Source organism: Ovis canadensis, chromosome 21 (assembly GCF_042477335.2).
Source record: "Ovis canadensis isolate MfBH-ARS-UI-01 breed Bighorn chromosome 21, ARS-UI_OviCan_v2, whole genome shotgun sequence".
NCBI classification, from domain to species: Eukaryota; Metazoa; Chordata; class Mammalia; order Artiodactyla; family Bovidae; genus Ovis; species Ovis canadensis.
The window spans coordinates 40,680,254-40,702,698 of NC_091265.1; the positions used below are offsets into that span (position 1 = coordinate 40,680,254).

Sequence of the window (22,445 nt, forward strand, 5' to 3'; positions counted from 1 at the left end):
TTCTTTGGAAGAGGGCTGACCTCCTGGCCATGGAGCCCAGGAGGGGACAGAAGTGTGATGTTAATGATTTGCTGCAGTTAAAAGCCATAACTTGCTAGCCAGAAAGCAAGCTTTGGGGGGGCCTCCCTTGGGGTTGGGACCAGTCCGAGCAGATTTCAGCAGGGTGAGGGAGTGCACTGACCAGGGAAGGGAAGGGAGGTCAGCAACACTTGAGACTTGAGAGACAAGTCCCATATGTGCCACACTTCACAACCAAGAGTGGGCAACATCTGCAAAGAAGGAAATCAAAATGACCCCCTGGCAAGAATCTGGCCTGATGCCTGTCATTTGAGATCAGTACCGATGGCTTCCTCCAGGGAATACGCTGGCTGAATGGGAACAAAGCTCCATACAGACAAGCAGCCCAAGTTCAGCCACCTCTCAGTCACCACCACAGCCGCCCCGCTCTCTCCCTCTGCCATCTCACGGGTGTCTTCGGTTACCCGACCACTCTTTAAACATGCTGAAGTTCCCGCTAGGTACGAGGCATAGGAAGAGGAGGACAGACACACTCCCGGGCTGTGAGAAGCTCGTCATTCAGCTGTGGCAAGGGACACAGACAGAGGCGTGTCCCTGGCAAGTGAGCAATCAAGGCTCGATGATTAAATGAGTGAAATCAGTGAACACACGCTTCTTGAGCTACTGCACACTTTAACAAAAGGACCTCATCCAATCCGGATGGCCACCTGGTCAAGAAGGGTAAGAAGGTAAGTATTACCGAACTGTCTTCATCTTCATCAGTTTTAGAGAGGAGCAGAAACTCATGGGACTCGCTCCATGTCCCAAGCACCCCAGCCTGTGGTCCTTCCTTAACCTTCCAGTGCATTCATTCAACCTGAATTTCCTCCATACACGTGGTTTGCCAGGCACCAGGGTAGGTCTGAGGATCTGTGAGTAAGATTGGATCTCATCCCTTCTGCAGCTTATGATCCAGTGAAAGAGGCAAGGCTTGGAAATATAAGACATATAAATGGAAAAGGACAAGGAATCTGAGAGAGTATTACAAGCACTGATGTAATTTAGATTATGACGATGGGGATAGGGAATGGTAGTTTGGTAGGGCCTTTTTGAAGATGTACCCTAAAGAATGAACAGAAACTTACTAAGAGAAGAGTTTAAGGGAAGAGCATGCCAGGCAGGGGGAAGAGTACATGCAAAGGTCCCGAGGCAGAAATATCTTGGCTTTAGAAACATTCACTCAACAAATATTTACTTGATACCACAATGTATCGAGCAAGTTTTTAGGTACCAGAAGTACTATGCTTAATGAGAACAAAGTACAAATCATTAACCTCCTGGAGCTTATGTTCAAATACATTCTAACACATTCTTTTATACACTAAGAGGTACTAAAAACTTCGCACAAACCACATCCTGGGATACTGCATTAATTATTCTTTTAATGTTCCTATACCTTATTTTCCCTGATCAAATTATAGTGATGCTAATAGCAATAACAATTAAAATTTACTACGCATTTACTGTGTGCTAGCACTGGGCTAAAGTGCTTTACATGCATCATTTAATCTTCACCAAAAAAAAAACCAAACCTGTGAGGAAGTTTCAGCTCATGAGAAAGCAGAGGCACAAAGTGGAAAAGAAGATTGCCCAAGATCACGTAGTGCAAGGATTCTGGGGAGCCTGTGTACAGAGCCCATATTTTAGCCACCATGCTATGCTGCCTTCCCAAAGGAGAAGCCCAAGGACAAGAGGATGCTGCATGGCCAGGGCGCCTACCACATCACCTACTCTCAGAAACTTTTCTTTCCATCCTGGTTGGTCAGTGGTTCCCCAAGTCCAATTCTTGAGCAGTTCCCGCCTCTGGGTGGGACCCCAGACTTCTGATTCCCTACCAATGGCAGAGAGAGTGCACACATGCCCAGTCTGACTACAGCTTGAATAGCCCTCTGGAAAGAACAGTCATCCAACCATCACGGTCCAGGGTGGAAGCCATCCCAGCGCTCTCTGCACTGGAGCATGTGTCCCGGACACTCTGCTGGCTTTGAGTTCACATCCCCTCCTGAGCTCTGGGCCAGATCACGTAGTGGCACCAGGAGAGATTAAAAGATGAAGGGCCAGCCTCTCTGTTCCTAGAGCTTAACACAGGAGGGCCGGCAAGACAGCCGTGTCGAGACGCACCCTCCCTTTTGCCAACTACTCCCTTCTTAAATGGTACCTCCTTTCGGTAGATTTCCCTGCTGTGCCTACCTGCAAGTCCACTTACTCATTCAATAGTCAAGAGGGAAGTGGAGAGACCCACACTCAAGGAGGGACGGAGAGAGCCTAGAAGAGGGGACGGGAGAGTTCTTCCCTCGAGAGCCCAGACTCCTGAGGACTGTGGAGAGGGGGGTCAGGCTTCTGAGAGTAAGAGAGTGGAACCCATGCGCCGGGGAGTGAGGTGCAGCCATGGGGCAGGATGTTGGGGGAGGGGGGTGAAGCAGGGGCTTGGGCTCCGACAGTCTTGAGTTCAAGCAACTAGGTGCTAGCATGTGTGACCCTGGAGGAAGCGGCTGAACTTCCCTGAGATTGCAACCTTGTGTGTGAAACATGGATGGTAGTCAGACAGGTGTCTCAGAGAGCTGACAGTGGTTGCAAGGAGCTCAGTGTGGAGGGACCAAGAGTAGCTTTCTATCACCAAATGTCCTGCCTCTGAAAATCTCCAGCACGTTAGCATTTAACATAATTCTGTCTTGCATGAAGGTAAACAGGGAATTTGTATTTCTATTATTAAGTTTGGCTCCAAGAAAGCATGTTCAGATAAAGTATGTCAGTATCTCTCTCACACTCACCCTTCAAGATAAGTCTTAATTACCGTGATTTTTTTTTTTTTTTAATGGATGAGAAGGCAGAGGCTTGGAGAGGTTGAGCTCATCCAAGGATGTCACAGAGCTGGGAGCTCAACCCTGACTTCAAGGCCATATTTTTTTCCCTGTTACCGCAAGCAGACTCCCCAACTTTCCCGGAGAAAGTCCATCAAGAGGCGGTCAGAGCTCAGGCTGGGGGATTCTCTGCCTAGAACACTGAGGAGCAGTGAGCAGAGGTCAGTGCTGGGTATCTGGGCATGTATGCCCCCATCAAAGACCCTCCCAGTGCTCCTCAGCACGCTGGAGGAAACAGTCACCCACAGACAAAGGGGATTTCCATCCCCAAGGATCACTCCTCCAGTACCCGGCTCCTCTCTCACACAGCTGAACGAGGCTATTGCTTAGGCTTCCAGGCGATAGTTTCCCTGCTCCTTAGATGTTGGCTGGTCCTCAGAGGCTTTTCAAACATGAAAACCTAGGCAGGCAACCTGTCCTCAACCTGCTTTCCTGACACATTGGACCACTTCTCCCTGCCTCTGGGACGGTCTGTGCTGCCCGTTTGTCCAGGGAAACCAGCGTGTGACGGGGACCTGAATGTGCCCTGGGAGGAAGGCAGCAGACACGTTCCCGCTGCCTGACGCTGCCTGGAGAGGAGTAATGGTCCTTAGTCTTCCTGAGAGTGGCACAGGGGAGGAGGACAGAAGGAGGCGATTTATGTGGATCAGATACTCAGGGATGCTCCCTGGACAGGAACAAAGGGATACCAAATAAACCAGCTCAATAGGAATCTTAGTAACTGTGGTTGCAAGTCTACATTTTATCCTGGTATCTACTTAATTTTACTTAAATATTCTAAACTCAGGTAGTTTTATAGCAAAAAAAAAAAAGAAAAAAAAAAGCAGTCCAATGAATCGTAAACTTCTTACAACACTCCTGATGTTAACTTTCTGCTCTTGATCAAAAGATATGCTGTGTCATATTCTTGAAGCTCTTCTAATGTAACCTTTGCTAGATGAAAGCAAAGAGCTGGTCAGAGAGGAGGCGGTCTTGGCATTAACCAAATTCAAATGCATCATTTGTAAACTCCAGATGTTTACTCTGTGTCGGTGTGGAAAATAGATTCTAATTCCAGCTCTGTGGGAAGGGAACAAAGACAAGGAGATTGTTCTGACAGTGTTTTGTTGGCTCAGCGAGCATCTTAGGAGCAAGCTTCTTCCTGCCTTGCGAGTGAGCAAATCTACTTTACAAATCTTCTTCTCTCCTCTCTGTCTCTGTCTATCTTTCCTTCTAAGTTCCACAGCTCAGTATCTAAGGACAGTCTAGAAGCTTGATTGTGGTTACCTTGAAACTAGAAGGAGTCTCAAAAAAATCATTTAGTGTCCACAAAGAAAGGAAAAGGGTAGGCATTATAACATTTGCCAAGTGGTAGGAACACAGTCTGGCTTGGTATCTCTAATCTGTATTTAATAACTGAACACTCATCCCTTGGGTGGTATGGCTAGGTTTTTTTAATCAACTTTTTAAAATTGAGGTATAGCATTCATACACTAAATGTACAATCTTAAGTATATAACTTGAAGAAATTTTATGAAATAAACATACTATACAAGGACCACTCAGACCAAGACATGGAACGTTTCAGCACTGCTTCCCCAAACCTTTATGCTCCCTTTCATTTAGGCAGCTTCCCCCTGCCCCGCCCCCCTTAACAACCACTACAAGCCTCCCTCATTCACCAACAATAATTGGAAACTTGGGCTAAAAATGAAAACTCAAGAAGTCACAGGCAATCCCAGAAGCAACACCTCGCAGATTTCATCAGGCGGCCTATGCTTACATTTCTGTGGGACAGAATGACTCCCACACTCTGACACATCCTTTATTTAGCCCTGTCCTCAAAGAAAAAGATACCTTTGAAAGCAGAGAGACTCTGAAAGAGGCTCCTATCTGTCCAGAGGGAGAGAGAGAGGAGAAAGGAAGCAGATGTGAAAGGAAGGGAGTGAAAGGAGGCGGACGTGCCAGCCCTGCCCTCACGAGGGCCCTCTGGGAGACTCTGTCCCCATCGGACCTTCACAGGGGTTCACCCGAGGCTGCAGCCCCCACAGGTGGGAGGGACTCATCATGAAAAGGATCCCAGCCCATGTGTTCCTACGTCACCACAGCCAGTCAGCCCCAACACGAGCAACCGGGCGCGAGGATGACAACTTCGCCTGTCCACTAGTCAAATGGGCTCATTAGAACCAACCCCTCTGACCACTGAGGGATGGTGTGAGAGCACACAAATGCACCCCCACAAAACTGCTTTGGAAGCGCTGCCTCTGAAACATTAGCTCTGAGAGTTTAAAGCAGAGATGGGAAACCTCAGTGACTTGGCACAGTCAGGCGAGGGTGCAGCTGGCCAACACACTGGGGCATGGGTGCCCCGTCCAAAGCGTGCATGTATGGGGCAGGGGTGGACGCTTGGACACCTGTTGGTTGTGGAGAATGCAGACTCAAAGAGGCAATACTGTCTGATTTTTCAAGAGAAATCAGAAGCTCACTTTTTATGTGAAATAATGAACTTATAAAAACGTGAATGATACTGAGGGCCAAATAAAACACACTGGCAGAATAGGACCCACCGAGCAATAGTTCCCAACCTCTGGTTGGTACGCACTGGTCTTCTGGGCCAGGGCTCTGGCCCTGCCCCCACCCCGTGGCTCTCAAGGCCACCCTTGTCCTGTGGACATACATTCCACGCTAAGAATGGCCACTTGAGTCCAATATCCCTGTTGCTGTTGTTTTCTACATAGATGATGAAACCGAGTTCCGGGAAGGAAAGGTGATTTTTGCCAAGGCCACAGCCATGAGAGCAGTGAGTGCCCCCGACTCCTGTTCCAAGCACCCCGCCGCCCACCCCCCCTCTCCCTGCAGGGAGAGGACACAATCAGGAGACAAGACCGCAGGCAGTGAGCAGGAGGCTGGGCCTCCTCTCACGGACCTGGGGACTCTGCCCACCCTAAATGGCTCCTGCGGCCCACAAGCTCAAGGCTCTCCACTGGCAGGGGCCTTGGAAGGGGCCCCGTTCCTTACCTGCACATCCAGGTTCTTGCGTGAGGAGGCAGGCGTGTTGGCATAGGAGCTGATGGACGAGCTGGTGTTGATGTCATCCGTGCTGAGGTTGTCTATGGTGTCACTGATCCCGCTGCTGACGGAGCTGCTGTCATCCCAGCTGCCAAGACAAACACACCCTGAGCACGTCACGCCGCATCAGCTCAGCCTGACGATATAGACAGACAGCTACCATCCCCGAAGGCTCTTGGTGCACAAAGCCCCAGACAAAGCTCCTTTGCCTCTAATGTGACTCATTTTCAAGGGTGACATCCAACTGCTTCCGTCTGGCAGCTGGGGAAGTGGGTGATATGTGTCTTCCCCTAAAAGGCGGTGCTTTCCTGAGCAGGGGTGACTAAACACATACACACTACCTACCCCATCCTCAACATCACCTGGGGGGCTTTCAAAAGCCAAGGGCAACCTCCAGAGACAGAGGAGGCGCAAGGGGGTTGGGGACTGGATCAGAAAGTGGGCAGAGAATGAGTCAGCAGGGGTGTCCTCCCTGTGGCTCAGAAGGGGAAGAAGAGCTGCTGTAGGAATTCTCTGGACCCCACTCCTGGCACAGAAAGCCAAGAGAAGGGAAGCGCAAAAGTCGGCAGAAACCCATCAACTCTATTGGCAGGTCTAATAATTGGAGAAGGGAATGGCAATCCACTCTAGTATTCCTGCCTGGAGAATCCCATGGACAGAGAAGCCTGGGGGGCTACAGTCTGTGGGGTCGCAAAGAGTCAGACATGACTGAGCGACTAACACAACACTGCTGCTGCTGCTGCTGCTAAGTCACTTCAGTCGTGTCCGACTCTGTGCGACCCCATAGACGGCAGCCCACCAGGCTCCCCCGTCCCTGGGATTCTCCAGGCAAGAACACTGGAGTGGGTTGCCATTTCCTTCTCCAATGCATGAAAGTGAAAAGTGAAAGTGAAGTCGCTCAGTCGTGTCCGACTCTTCGTGACCCCATGGACTGCAGCCCACCGGGCTCCTCTGCCCATGGGAATTTTCAGGCAACAGTACTGGAGTGGGATGCCATTGCCTTCTCCAAACACAACACATACAACTCTAATATATCTCAAGATGCATCAAAAATAGAGTCCTTCATTTCTCAATCCTGAAATCCATCAAGACCCTCATCCCGCACCACTCAAGTCAAATCTCCAAGCAAAGATTCTTCTTTTTCCTTCTACCATCTCCTCTTCCCAACACCAAGACATTCGGGGCGCCCCCTGGTCCTCCTGCCCCTGCTTGCGGAGTCTCTCCCAGTGCGCACGGCTGCCCCCGCCCCTGCGCCCAGAGGTTCTGGCTGCTTCTGCCCTGCCTGGTGACTGCCAACAGGCCAGCTGGGCTCCGGGCTCCTCTCCTGGTTCCCAACCATCTAGTCTCCCCATAGCAGCTAGAACGGTCTTTGTGAAACACAAGCCAGATCTATTGCTCCGCTGCTTCAAATCCCTCAGGGCTTCTCGAGACTCCCTACTCTGGCCCTCAAGACCCTGTGATCCAGCCCCTCCTCCAGTCAGTCCTGCCATGGACGCCCATCTTTATCGCTCACCAGCTCTGGGTTTTTGCATTCTAGGCTTTGCATTTACTGTACCTCTGGATGCCTGCCCCACCTCCTTCTCTCTGAAGAGTCACCTCCCCAGAAGGCCTTCCCTAGTCCCTCCAGTGTCCCCTCCTCCCACCCTCTCCCAATCCCAGACGTCAGGTCTGGTTGCAGGGTGGTAGATACACAGCAGGTGCTCAATAAATACCTGCTGATTTAGACACACAGAGTGGGAAGTTGAGGAACCTATAAAGTAAGCTTCTAGCATAAACTGTGACACCGCTCTACTTGATGGAGTAGGAATAGCTAAGTATTACTGTTTCTATGTATGGTACAGGTAGAGAAACCAAGGCTGAGGAAGGTACGGCACCTTACAGGAGGTCAGACAGCTGCACCCTCTCTCCTGTGACGACACACGGCTCTCTATTATGTCCATCATCAGTGCACACGGGCAAACAACAGGGCCCGCTTCCCCAGGAGGAAGCTCAGGCTCGGGAGCTGGTGTGTCACGGAGCAGGAGAGGCAGGGCCAATACGTGCACCCGGGGCCGTGTGATGATAAAGCATTGACTTAACCACATGTGTCCACCACTCAGCCCTCCACAGGGAGCTGTGCCTCACCGAAAGGCCCGCAGAGCGGCTCTCTGATGCCTCAGAATGCCAGGGTCAGAACAAGTCCACGCCTCGGTATACATCCAGAAAAACAAACACAGCAATTTTAAAAGACACACGCATCCCAATAAAGCTGCATGATTTAGAACTGTCACGATATGGAAGCAACCCAAGTGTCCATCGGCAGACGAATGGAGAAGATGTGGTGTATAAACACAGTGGAATATTACTCAGCCATGAAAAAGAACGAAGTTTTGCGATTTGCAACAACCTGGATGGGCTTGGAGGGCATTATGTTTAGTGAAATAAGTCAGACAGAGAAAGACAAATACATCTATAAGAATACTTACATGTGGAATCTAACAAAATACAACAAAGTGGAGGATATAACAGAACAGGAACAGACTCACAGAACAAATGATGGTCACCAGTGAGGAGAGGGAGTAGAAGGGGCATGAAAGGGGTAGGGGATTAAGAGGTACAAGCTGTGTATAAAACACATCAGCTACAAGGATATGTTGTACAGCTTAGGTAATACAGCCAACATTGTATAATGACTATAAGTGGAGTATAATCTTTAAAAACTGTGGCATACATTATATATCTATGCATATATATACACACACACAAAAAGAAATGCCAGTCTGAGATTTAGAAAGTCAGGAGCACCCCAAATCACCACTCCCGAATAATGAAAAGGAAGTTCTGGTTTGTTCCACCAGCTCATAGGATGCCTGTCTGAGCTCTGCTGATCAGGCAGGAAGACGAAGCTTAGTGGAAACCTGTTTTCATTACCTTTCCCTTCAGCCCGCCAATTTGGCTTCTAAAGCCCACCTGGAGGGTCCCACCCAAGTGCAGGGGAAACATGCAAAGGTGGTTCTCAAGCAGAGAGGATAAAGGGGGGCAGGGTGGGGGCTCAGGGGGAGGCTCACTAAGGATGAATTCTCAGGGAACTGCAGTTCCAGGTCTCAGGCAACTTCCTGCCTGTGATTCCACTCGCTTGGCCCGGCCTCCATCCGGTTCCAAATCCTCCTTTAAGGCCTTCTCCAAATATCCTGGCCCACCCTGACAATCCCCTCCTCTGAACTCACAGTCTTCCGCATTTGGGTTCATTCTGTGCGCTCTTGCAGTTTTCCAGTCGTTCTCTCTGTGACGGTCTGTCCTACTTTCTAAGCACCCGCAGGGGTCTGCCTAGTGATAGTAAGCAGTGCAGCCTGCGTGTCAGGCATCAGGCCAGGTGCTTCCAATCGTCGTTTCTGTCTCCGCTCTTCACAGCACACCTGCAAGGCACCCGTTCTCCTCCCCAGTTGACAGGTGAAGGGATCAAGGCTGAAAGAATGAGTATCTTGCCCAGTGCCCCCCTTCAGTCCACTTTGGAATTGGGTTTAAGGCAGAATTGTCTAATTTGGGAACATGTGCTCCCTCTGGCCTGCGTCACCCGGCCGTTCGTTGAGCACTTGCCACATGGCAACTCTTCAGCACCTGCACGTATTCTCAGCCACGCTCCTATTCCCTCACGGGTGGCTATGCTTCCTAATGAGGACACAGGCTTTGAGAGTGCCGTCCAGGGCTCTCAGCAAATGCAGGGCAGGGCTGGCCAGGAACCTCTCCCTGACCCCGATGCCCACCCTCCCCACCACCACCTCTAGCACAGCGGTACAGCAGCAATGCCAGCCTCCCCATCCCCCATCTCCAGGCATACAGTGTGCATTTATTGAACGCCTGCTGACTGAACTCACATGCAGGACAGGCGCGGCATGTTCTGACGCAAAGGCAGCCCCAGCAGCGGATTCTGAGCCCGGTTCCCTCCCGCTTTGTCCTCTGACATGTCACAACCTCTGTGCCTCAGTTGCTTAATGGGTGACACATGGATGTGGATGACACGACCTAGGCTGGCAACCGTGTAAGGCTCTGCTGGGAAAAGGGTGACAGCACAGATGGAAAAGGACTCCAGCCACTCTCATGATGGGAAGAAAATCCCGAGTCTTTCATTGCCTCTGCTCTCTGGGGTTAGCCACTGAAAGTATCTGAAACTTCCTATAAGCCAAGGATGAAGAGAGAAGACCGTGCGCAGGAGAGGAGTGTGGCTGGAGAGGAGGAAGGAGGGGAGTCAGTAAGAGGCACCCACGCACCCAAGCTCCGGATTTTCTTGCTTTGAAATTGTACCCGCTGTTCCTCTGTGCCCTCCGAACACTGAGATGCTGCTGCAGGGGGGCACGTGGCACTCCTCACACATGCTTCTCCCATGTCTGTGCACAGAGCATCATGGGGCCACCCTGAGCTGGCAGGGGTCCTAGCAACTGAGTCAGCCTCCTCACACATGCTTCTCCCATGTCTGTGCACAGAGCACCACGGGGCCACCCTGAGCTGGCAGGGGTCCTAGCAACTGAGTCAGCCCAGAAGGGGCAAATCAAGGATCTACCCCACAGAGAAGCGGGAGTGGGGAGACTGAGAAGGAGGATGGAGGAGCAATGGCAAGGGAGGTCTATGCTGAGCACGAGCTGCCTTGGGGTCCCCAGCACGGTCTGTGCACCAGAAACAACAGCTGTCCCCGAGCTCAGAAAACCAGCCGCGTCTCCCTCACTTCTGGCTCTTTGGGGACACTGGTGAATCTCTCTAGATATAAAATCACTTAGCTCCAACTTGTCCCTTCTCTAAAATTCAGGATATTCTGAATGGTCCTGGGCCACCAAGATCACTGTCAGGGAGTTCCAAGAAGCATCCTAAGGAAAGCTAGTTCCAGAAGATGCTCTGTGATAACAATGTGGTCCCAACAAGAGAATGTACGGTATGCTACACGCCCCCTTCAGAGATTCAAGTTGCTCGTGAAGTTCTTATAAAGTGCTGGCATGATCTCTTCAACGTTGCCTAAAAGAGCACCCCCCACACAGGAGATGCTGAGAATGGCACACACTCTGGAAGAAAAGCGAAAGAAGCCTAAAGCTGCCGCTGGGCCCTTCATCCTTGGCTGCCTGAGAAGGCAGCTAGCAGGGAGGGAGGGGAGCAGAAGCAAGAGCAGTTGACATCACGTGAGCTCTGCATCCAGCCAGGCCAGAAGTCAGCAGCCACCTCTGGGAGACCAAACAGTGAGATCTAATAAACTTCTTTCTTCTACTCAAAACTAGCTTGCTTATGACTTGTCACTTGGTACACTGGTGCTAACTAATGGGGTATTGCCATTTGTTTGTAAAACGACTCCAGACGTGCGGCTGAAAGGCAGATGGGAAAAATGTGGAAAGCATGTAGAATTCATTCAGGCAGTAAGAACGTTAGTTGAATCCAATCAAGCAGCAAAGGAAATTAGGTACAACGTGGGACGGGGTACAAGTCTGTTGACCCAAGTCAGGCGATAAATGTTGAGAGAGTTTACAAAACCTGATTATGGCTGAAATTTGAAAGAAACTCAGAGGATTTGGGTTTGGCAGTGTGGTGACACAAAATTCCAGTGAAGAGGCTTGAGGGACGGAAAGAACTACAGTGCACTCAGCCATGGCCCCAGAACAATCATTCTGGAATATGATTTGGCCATTCCTGCACCCTGCTCCTGAATCTGTGAAAAACAACGTGAGGGTTTTGAGCCCACTTGATAGGATGAACTTCCTCCCCTCAGTGGGGAGTAAAGTGATTTTAAATCCTTGGGACGGTCTAAAAAGATGAAGGGAGATAATGAAATAAATCCTCATATTAATGCTTAATTTTATAGAGTAAAAGATTGATGATCATTGGGATAATCTATATAATTTATACTATTTTAAAAAATATATGGCATGTTAGAGAATCTAAAAATGTCTTGTGCTTCGAATCTAAATGAGTACTGATTTTTCATTTGAGATTTTTAAGATGAAAGATTTAAGAACTGGATTCAGACTGTACAAAGAACTGAAGTGTTTTGGACAAACTGAAGTTACAAAAGTCATAAGTTATTTGATTTGCAAAGGTTGTTTAAGTGCTTAGAAAGATTTTGCTTGCTAGGCTACTAAAGTCTATCCAATCCAACATTTGAAGAACTTGAGGAAGCCAGGTATGTTAAGTTTACAAATGTGATCTAAAACATTTCAGGAAATTTATCCAGATTCGCAAATAGTACTGATCAGTCAAATACAATTTGTTAAGTTTGAATTAATAAAGTACTAATCAAAATAACGGGTGGAAACATTCTTACTTTATGCAAAATACTTGACTTACAGATAAGATTTATAAGAAAACACAGGTTTAAAATTAAAGCTTTAATAAATTGAATAGTAAAACCTAATTAATTCTAAGATGCTGTTTTTGGGTACAAAAGTGTTCCTTAGACATTGAGAAAAACATTAAAGAAGATTTCGTTTTGTGAATGACTGAATGATTTTTATATATGAATAACCAGAAGAATAAATGAACACAAGACAGATCTATCCTCTTTACCCAGTTTTTCCTGTTCCACTGCACCTTCACTCTATATTGTAGGATTGCCAAGACTACTCCAAAACTGCTCCAAAAGTGTTGGTGGAAACAGCACTGTGTTCAACAGCCTTGGGAAACAACCAGAAGAGCCTGAGGGCCTCCTCCTCCCCAGTTTCTATAACAGGAAACTAAAAGGGCATAGGGCCCACAGCCTGGCTGGTTTCCCTTTTTTTTTCTTTTTCACAACAGTGTATAATGTTTACGCCCTATAAATTCTTTGGCTGGGACATCTAGAGAAATGGCAAGAAGATGCTTCTGTTGACTTCTCAGAACCATCAACAAAAAGCATCATTTCCTACCCAGACCACGGCCACGTACTTTTCTCTCTCCTCAATGAAAAGTCCTCCACTGGTGGTCACATGGCACGACTACAGGTGTAAGTGATCAGACTGGAAAACGAACTTCACCTATTTTTGCCAATAGGTGGGTGCAAAGAATTCTATCAAATATTTGCTATTTTTCTTCAAGACTCCTAAACTCCCATGTTTTTGAATCCGGAGCCACAGACCTTGAATTCATTTTGTTCATCTCACCCTGTCAGCCAGCACCCTCTACGTGCCAGGCACCATGCAAGGTATCAGGGATACAGTGACGACTCAGTGGTCCCTAGCCTTGATCGCAAAGCCGGCAGACATGACAGACAAGAAGGCAGAGCTCAGGCACTGAGGAAAATGTCAAACAGGAAGGTAAGCAAAGGACACAGAGTGGAAACTGCGCTGGTTTCTGACACGTCTACAGATTTCAGCAGCCCCTCAAACCACCAACCAAGTGCCAGCATAAGGCACCAGTTGGCAGCGTGCCAAAGCCCAGGCCCGCTGAAGCTCTTTGCTGTGCGGCTCGCTCTCTCCGTCAAGGCTTGCAAGTGACAAAGGCAAGGAACCAGGAGAGCCAGGCCTGGGCCCCAGCCCTCCCCAGAACCACCTCCCAGAAGACTTCAGATACCTCACTTACTCTCCAGTTCTCTGTCTCCAGTGAGGGAGCTGGACACAGCGATCCCAGAGGGTGCTTTCTAACCAGCATCCTGGGGGGTTAAGCTCAGAGAAAAGCTAGTAGAGGCAAAGGGCACCGAAGGTCCCCACTGATCAGAGCATCTCCTTCCGTTCAGTAAAAGCTGCCAAAGAGGTCACCATACTTTCTAGTCTCTGGGTTTCCTCACTGCTGATTTCATCTCATAGTGATTCTTTTTGAAGAAGAATCTTCACGCTGAGTCTTTTCAATATTTGGAATAGGTGTCGATATCTTACATACAGGAGACGATTACTTAGCGCTGAGTTGTAACTGCCCTCTTTAGACAGACCTGAGCTTTCTTATTTGACACCACCCCCACCTGAGCGTTTGTAGTCAGATAGGCTACCTGAGTTTGAGCAAGCTCCGGGAGATGGTGAAACACAGAGGTCGCAAAGAGTGGACAGGACTGAGCAACTGAACAATAACAAGGCTCCCTGATTGACCCCATAATACAGAGGCATTACAACCCAATCCACAATAGAGGCTCTGCATGACCACACTATTTATCCACAAAGGAATAAGATACAATCTTACCTAAAGTATAAAGCCACCACTGGCAGTGTTTACCAAATGCCAGGCACTGCACCAGGCATGGTATGTATGCCGTTTAGGAGTCGTCTAATGACTCATCAGAGAGAGAGTACACATAGGTCAGCTTCGAAATCTCTGTCTGCTAACCAGCCTCACCTTAAAAGAACCTCCACTGACTGACAGCAATCAAGCATAATATCAAAGAGACCCTGTGTGGGCCAAGACACAGCATTTTAACCAGAGTCAAGGCGCTCAAAAGTGACCAGAAAATCTATTCAAAAATAAAACAAGGAGATTCAGTTTCAGAGTCTTACAAGAGATGCTGACATCACTGTGTCAGGAATTCAAATGCCATTCAGAGGGCTTAAAGCACAATTTCAACAGCCCAAACACAAGCTATCAGCTATGAAAAACGCAGGTGAAAGAATCGTAAATTATTCCAGCCTCTCACACTCCCTGTTTCCCTCACTGTTGTGGGGAGTTAGCATTCCACAGAACCTGCTTTCACCAGGCTCCCCTGAGAAATCACCTCTAATCTGGACAAATTTTTAAAATCAAGCTCTTCTGGGGAGTCTGTAGATACATCAGGAGTCCGTAATGGTTCTGAATTAATGGGGTATTGTATTTACAACTTCATCTCAACAGCAGGAATCTTCAATGGCTCTGAATTCATGCAATACTATATTTACAAATTCATCTTCCACGAAGTAAAAAGGCAAAACCGAACCCCAAGGTTAGAAGGATGATTAAACAGATTTTTCCACTAGGATTTACACGCCCAGGCATGAGGAATCCTGGCTTTCAGCAAAAGACTCCTGACTCTGAGAAGAGGAGTTACTGAATGATCTGGAGGGTCATTAGACTTTCCAAATGGACTCCCTGTGAGATAATGTTGTTTATGCAAGAGAAAGACATGCTTAAATGATGTTGTAAAAAAAAAAAAAATCAGCTTGTAGAGAAATATTCATTCCCTGCTCACTAATAAAGCACAGAAGGTTAGAACAGAAGAGATGTAGTACTGTAATTCTGGTCCTGAAAAGCAGCCTCACTAAGCAAGGGATCTTAATCACCCTCCACCCAAAACCCCCACCCAAAGACTGGGTCTACTCCAGAAGGCCCTAACCATTCTCAGGAACTGTCTTGGCCCGCCCCCGCCCTCCTGTCTGCCCCTATCCTGGTGACTAAACTCACGCTGTAGAGCCACCCAGGGCTCGGTCGCGGCTTTACCTGCTCACTTTTCCAGTTCTGCTCCTGAATCACAGCAGAGCCCATTTCCAGGGCCCCGTGCCCCCTGCCAGACAGCTGCATTCACTTGCAAAAGCCCAGACTGGTGGAACTTGTTTTCTGGCTATTGTTCAAGGCAATTGTTCCTGTGAAACCCCAGGGCCCAGCGGAATGAGATCCTTTGGTGTGGATGAGTGAGCAAGTCCAACCAGGGCTTAGCAGTAACCCCCGGGGAAGGGAAAGGGTTTGGCTACCTTCATTTCCCACCAGACAGGTATGTTAACTATTTCCTCCCCAGGAGCTTTTCTCAGGAGCATCACCTCCTCTAACCACTGCTGGGACCCATTAAGAAAATCCACCTTCAAAGAACGCAACAGGACTCCTGCAAAATCCTTTTGCTGCCTATCTGAGAACGATAAGAGCCAACTTTAATTGAAGTTTAAAGCTGCGCCAGACTCCGTGCTAATTATATTACTTGCATTCTTTCATTTAATCCGCCCAACTCTACGATAAAAATAATAACTAGTATCGAGGGCTTATCTATATTTTCTCCTGGGTACCATGAGATTGAGACTAATTCTATACCCATTCGAGAGATGAGACAACTGACCCTTGGAAAGAAAGGCCCAAAGGTCATACAACTAGGAACTGTTGAAGCTGGGATTCACATACAGATCCAAGAATGCGCAACAATCTTGTTTATCTATTCAACTGACACATTTTCATGAACACTTGTCATGTGCATTAGAAGGGCGTTCAAGTTTCCCACATGAACAAAAATAAGTAAATAAAAGAGAGCTACTTGAAAAAAGCTATGAGCAAGCAAGTCGCCCTTTAGGTTTTCCTCCTGCGATCAGCCTACACAGTCTGCTGTTGCGGTACAAAATAACCCAGAACCTGAGTTTGAGTGAAAAGCCAGGACAGAGTTAGATGCTAATCCAAATAAATTAAGTTTCATCCAGCAGTGGGCCAGGGTACTGTAAACCTCTGAAGCTCTAGATGGAGGCAGCACATGCTCTGAAGAAAAAAAAAAAGCAAAATATTGGGCTGGCCAAGAAGTTTGGGTTGTTCTGTAAGACGCTTTGGAAAAACCCAAATGAACTTTTTGGCCCATCTAACAGATCTCAGTTTGAACCCTGGCCCTGCCATTTACTTTGTCAGTATCTTCACCTCCAGAAGACCCAGACTTCCTCCTCTATGACCTGGTGCTGATCAACACCCAGGCCCCTAACGCCTTTCGTGGGGACCAAACCAGAACTCCAGGCACGGAGGAGATAACTAGCTCCTGTCAGCTGTAGGGCGGGATCCAGGGACTTTGCAAAGACCACAGGAAGGAGAGGAAGGCCCACAATATGAAAAAGATGATGAAGCTCTAGTGCAAGAGCTCGCTGCCATAAGTGGGCAGGGTCCCGGGGGAGAAGCAGCTTCTACAGACGGTGCCAGGTGCAAGGCCAATCATTTGAGGTGAAGAGAGGGAAACAGGAACCCGATAAAGAAGGCTCCGAGGGGATTTAGTAGCACTCAGAATGTCAGGGGTTGAGTTTCACCCCATGGAACCTTTGTCCCATTTTGGTAACTCATTCCCTCAACAAGTGGGTGGTCCCCTGAGTAAGCGTGAAATTCCTCCTTTGGCTCCAGGGGCTGGTTGAGCTACCAAGCCCGGAGCTCTGGCCCGGATGCCCTCTACCCTCATTGTTAGCATAGGCACCAGCATGTCTGCTGGCCTCAGCTGCACAAAGGCCTCGCTCCTCCAAGGCTCCACCAGAGAGAGCTGCTGACACTTGGTCCACAGCCTCCTGGCTTTTGCCAAAGATTGCAGCAAAGTCATTCTGCTGTTCTGTTTACCAGAAGATAAGAGTACCGTAAACATCAACAGAATTCAGCATATCATATACAGCTCAGCCTATCATACAGCTCATGAAAATACTGGCGAACACAAGCTGAAAAGCTGTAACAGTGGGCTCCAGGGATTTTGCTAAAGCACTTTACATTCATTATCCCACACACTTCTATTAGACCATAAGGCACAAACTATTAATGTTCCCTTTTACAGATGTGAAAACTGAGGCTTACAGAGGCTATGGCGACCTGCCCACGGTGCCAGAGATAATAAACAGAGCTGGATTTGAAGGTAGATCTGCACGGTTCTAAAACCCAAGCTCTCATTCTATGTAAGAGCAGAGGCAAAGAGGCTTTCAAGGAATTACAGTCAAATAAGAACTCAGAACTCCCAACTGCTTTGCAAAAAGCCCAGGACACCTTTTTTTTTTAAAAAAAAAAAAAAAGTTATCTTGTCTTGGAGTATAGCTGATGAATAAAGTTGTTATAGTTTCAAGTGAACAGCGAAGGGACTCAGCCATACATTCTCCCTCCAAACTGCCCTCCCAAAACTCGGGACACGTTTTAATGGAATCAAAGTATTCCCCATGTAATTACAGAAAAGCTGGGGTAGGGAGAAGTCCCAGACAGGGCACTGACTGGCTGCCCTAGGTCTAGAGTTGTTGGTGGAGGAAGATGTGGGGGTCTCAACACTTCCATTAACACCACCCACCCACCCACACATACTCCCAGTCATCTCCCAATACATCTCAGGTGTTTGGAAACCTGAATGCTCAGGATAGAACAACAATTGCTTCACTCAGGGCAACTTGTTAGGGGCCTGCCCTTCAGCTACCCTTTCCAGGCCAATGGGATGGGAAGGGAAGGAAGCCCAGGTCAGGAAACAAACACTCAGAATCAGCTCTGGGACCCAAAAACAGTTCCACCGTAGCAAACTAGCCACCCCAGGCACACATGTGAGTGGCTAATGCCAAGCCTGGGTAAGCCTTAACACACGGGGTGGGGACTCCGGGACTCCAGCAGCCCCAGGCCAACTTCCAGACTACTGACCTTCCCACGTTTGACTTTCACTTGGGCTTCCACCTCCTCCCTCAACCACGTACAAATCCAATGAGCAACAAATCCAGTCACAGATTCATCTAGAGTCCAAAAGCCTCAAAGAGATTAGCAAACTCTCAGATAGGTCTTGCTGCCAAAGTGCAATTCTTTTTGATGCCACCCCTCTCCAGAAATGAGTCGAATCAGAGAGGCCCAGGCAGGCCATGCTTGCAAGTATCATGTGTACGTTGGCGCGTCCTCCACAATAAAAAGTGCCCTTCATCTAGCTGAACCCACATTTAAACTTACAGATAAAACCATCCTGAGCCATCTGCCAAGTCCAACAAGGAAGGCAGAGTGGTGGCCAGTCCCAGCTCTGCCTAGTGTCTGTGTGACCTTGAGTGCATTCCTTAGCCTCTCCTGGCTCCCACTGCCTCACCTCAAATTAAAAATAATATTGTTGGCTTCGCAAGAAAAATTAAATGAGACAATGTCTGTTAGATGCCTGGCCAGTAGTAGGTGGCAATGAACAGTGTTTCCTCTCCCCCTTGTCCGGCTTAAAAATAGAAATGTTCCTCTTTGGGGAGCTTTAGAGCAGTCCTAACAAACAAGAAAAGGACTCCTACTTAAATCTATGCCATCTCTCCTGGAACCTAGTTTCCAGAATTTAAAAAAAAAAAAAAAAAAAAAAACCACCCGGTAATTTGCAGTATTAGTAAACACAACCACAAGTTCACCCGGCTTCTTAGATTCCAAACAAAACCAACTGCAAGTCATTTTAATCAGAGCCCTCTGCACCACCAGCAGTCCTTGCCTGGGTCCCAGCGTTGCCTCTCTCCAGTTCTCCTGCTCCCCAACCCCACCCCAGGCCCAAAGGTCTCCCCCTAAAAGCTGAAATAAGGACCGAAGAGAGCCAGTGTTTTGGTCTCAGCAGCCTCATTTGATAAGATGGTCTGGAATATACTGACATTACCCAAATGTCCAGGTGAACCAAGGACATTTGCTCTAGCTGCCTTTACTACTATCAAGGTTAAAATAAAAAGGGATGAGGGTGAGAAGGAAAAGGATGATGAGTTTCCAGACCCGTGACCACCCACCCCCCACCACCAACTACGTAGTCCACGGAATTTTGGCAGCTGTGCCGCTGGCTGCTCTGCCCTGCTTTCCAGTACCACCCAGGGCAGCAGGAGCGCCACACCCTGCCCCAGGCCCTAGGAGTTTCAGAATATCGTCCTACCTTGTCAGGTTCCTAGGCCAGAGCATTCTACATTGTGATCCTTGGAGCAAGCAGACAAAGAAGCTGAATGAATCTCACGATGGCAATTCCGTCAGCCAGCCAGCCAGCCAGCCAGCCAGCCAGCCAGGCAGGCAGGCAGCCGAGCCAGCCCACACCGGGACAGGGAATCCCAGGCACCAGCAATCGGCTACTAAAGTACCCACTACAAGGGGATCTCCATTCCCCTGCCCGGGAAAGAAACCGGATCCACCGACAGAATTAACCCCTAAAGTGCCAAAGGAGCGAGGGGTCAGGCCAGAGTGCTGGTATCAAGTCAGCTGTGAAAAGTTTCAGCAAAGCAAAAGCTAACACCAAACTTGGAAACTGTTACCGTAAAGCACCTAGTGGAAGGGCCCTCACATGGTCCCAAGGGAGCCAGGAACAGTTGGTCAACCTGAATAAAATCTAGATGTGAAAGGCTATTCTAAACACCCGTGGACTGTGCCAAAATGTTAGGAAAAGTCTCTCGGTCAATGCTGTGGCTGTTAACGATGACACAGAAATCGCTGACAGTAACATTTCTTAACTACTTCCACCCACAACTGAATGCGGAGCATTTGATTGAAATGATTAGCCTACACAGATAACTGCAGAACCTGGGAAGGAAGAGACACCTATTTGTACAGTTAACAATGACACAAATTATTTCTGGTGATGTCAATTTTGAGGCAGTGCCAACAAAAATAAGCATTAATTTCTTGTTGTTGTTGTTGTTGTTGTTTTTTAAGGAAGCTCGGTGTATACATGGCTACTTTAAACATTATGGTATTCAAGCTGGGAGAGGAGGTGGGATGGGAGAGAGTCCCAGTTCTGGGATAGGAAGGGGTTGCACCAACTAATCCCTATTAAAACCTGTAATCAAGGAATTCAGGAGAAACTATGTAAACAGATGCTGAGAACAATGAACAACTGTTTTACTAGTGAAAATTCAAAAGCAAAATAATGTCAGAGCCACAAGTCTTTATTTTAAAATGAAAGACTAAGAGGCTCTCGAAAAGCCCTATTCCCTCTCCAAATATCCTGCCAGTTGGCTCCCGGCTGCTTTCAAAGGCTTTCCCAGAGAAAGACTCTCCCCCTGGCCTGGGCTGCCTCTCCAATCAGAGTTCAGGGTTGGGGGACGTGGGGAGGGGGGAGGGGGTTCTCTGTGTGTATGTGTCTGGGGAGGGGAAAGGGTAGGCAAGGAAGCAGTAACTGGCCGAGAGCAAGGTCTCAGAGTGGTCAACGTTTGCTCAGCAAACAAAAGCCTTTCAAAGGGGGAATGAAGAGCCACCCCCACCCCCAAAAGGGGACAATAAAAGGTCAGCTCAGAAAGGAAGTGAGGGTCTAGTGGGGCTTCCCAGGTGAAAGAAAAAGCAAGTGTGTCCAGGAGCCGAGATTGTAATCTTGAAGGAGTCTCAACCAAAGTTAATCATTCACCTCTCATCCCTTAGGGCCCTCCCCCAGGTGAAAACCTATGACCAGAGCCTGTCTCTGCAGTGGCGAGTGGAAGGCTGAGGCCGGGATGCTGAGGGGTGGGTTCAAGGGAGGGCAGTGTAGCCCAGATTTACTGAGACAAAGTCAGGATGGACCCAAACTCTGGCTGACAAAGATGCTTTAAACCATCCCTGTCTCTGAAACTGAATTTATCTTTACAACATGACTTATTTGAGAATCTGGCTGACCTCTGGGTTACTTTAGGTGGAATGAGACTACATATATGGAGACATACATACAGAAAGACACATATACAATTTCCACTGTTTGCTGCAGTTGTTCTTTGTTATAAGCTAATATAATATGTAAACATCCACATTTATTGCCAAGGTAACTAAGGGATTTATTTATGTAACTGATATTACCGAGCCCCTGCTATGCAAGCCAACAAAATAGACAAAATATTCCTTACTCAAATGGAACTTACTGTTCAGTAGTAGAACTATACAATCAATGAGACAAAATGTAAATTGTAGAGTACGCTATAGTGATCAGTGCTAAGGAGAAAAATGTAATGTAGGAAAGAGGCTGTGATTTGTCAAGGAGGGTGTCTGAAATTTTACACAGGGTAGCTAGGGAAGGTCTCCTGAACGGATGAGTCCTGCAGATCTGAAAGAAGCGGGGCAGCTGGTTAGGTGACTATCTGGAGGTAAGAGCCTTCCAAGAGAGGGAAAGGTCAGCGCAAAGGTCCTGAGACAGGATACAACTTACACATTCAAGAACCCCGTGTGGCAGGAGCAGAGTGAGCAGGGAAGCAAAGGAAGCCAAGGAGGTCAGGTCAGAGGGTTTGGGAGGAGGGTCCCTGAGGAGAGCCTGGCAAGTCGCTGTAAGCATCTTGGCTTTTCCTCTGAGAAAGGACGTACTGGCAGGGGAATAAAGGAACTTCCTCTCATGTACAAGTTTCTGTAAATCTCCTTCAGCACTAAATATATAATCTCAATTATGCACAACTTTTTCAAGGGTGACTTTATTACATGAGACAATGCAGTTTAAAAGGGTCTCGATCCTCTCCCTGCTGTTAAAAGGTCCCATCTTTAATACGAAACGCTCTGAATTCTCTGCATCTGCAGGGTAAGGTTTAGGTAGGACTTTCCCATGCTCTGAAAGGCAGCACACACTGTAGCTAAGAGTTCTGGCAATAGGAGGAGATAAAGAAAGGAAGGCAGGTCAGCCAACCCTGTGGGAGCAGATGCCCTTTGGCTCTTTTCAAACAGCCAGTCTTCCCCTGTCATTTCTGACCCTGGTTTCCAAACAGGCCAGATTCCAAAGACCTTCTAGGACACATAACATTTTTCTCCACAGAAACAATGTTATCAATGATGTCAAGGTTCTCAGGTTAACTTACAGAGCTATTTTTTAAACCAAAATGCAGCTGATTAACTCTACCCAGGTATCAAAGAGCAGAATAAAACTGCATTCTTAGAATATGGCAGGTAATTACAGAATACATAAAACCACTGAAATGAATCTAAAAAAGATGTTCACTTATTTTATGAATACTTTTATTAAAATAATACTAACGAGTCTACTTT

General features: G+C 47.9%; 1 protein-coding gene across 7 annotated transcripts in view; it reads right to left on the reverse strand.

Moving 5' to 3' along the window:
- Positions 1 to 22,445, reverse strand: part of NAV2 (neuron navigator 2) — a 426,264-nt gene that overhangs the window by 70,979 nt on the left and 332,840 nt on the right. For 6 of the 7 annotated variants that reach the window (XM_069565338.1, XM_069565336.1, XM_069565339.1 and 3 more), the window contains one exon: positions 5,916 to 6,054. In XM_069565338.1, the coding sequence (XP_069421439.1) occupies positions 5,916 to 6,054 (139 nt within the window). Of the gene's footprint in view, positions 1 to 5,915; positions 6,055 to 19,401; positions 19,796 to 22,445 lie in introns of those variants that run through there. The other variant, XM_069565341.1, reaches the window with a different exon arrangement.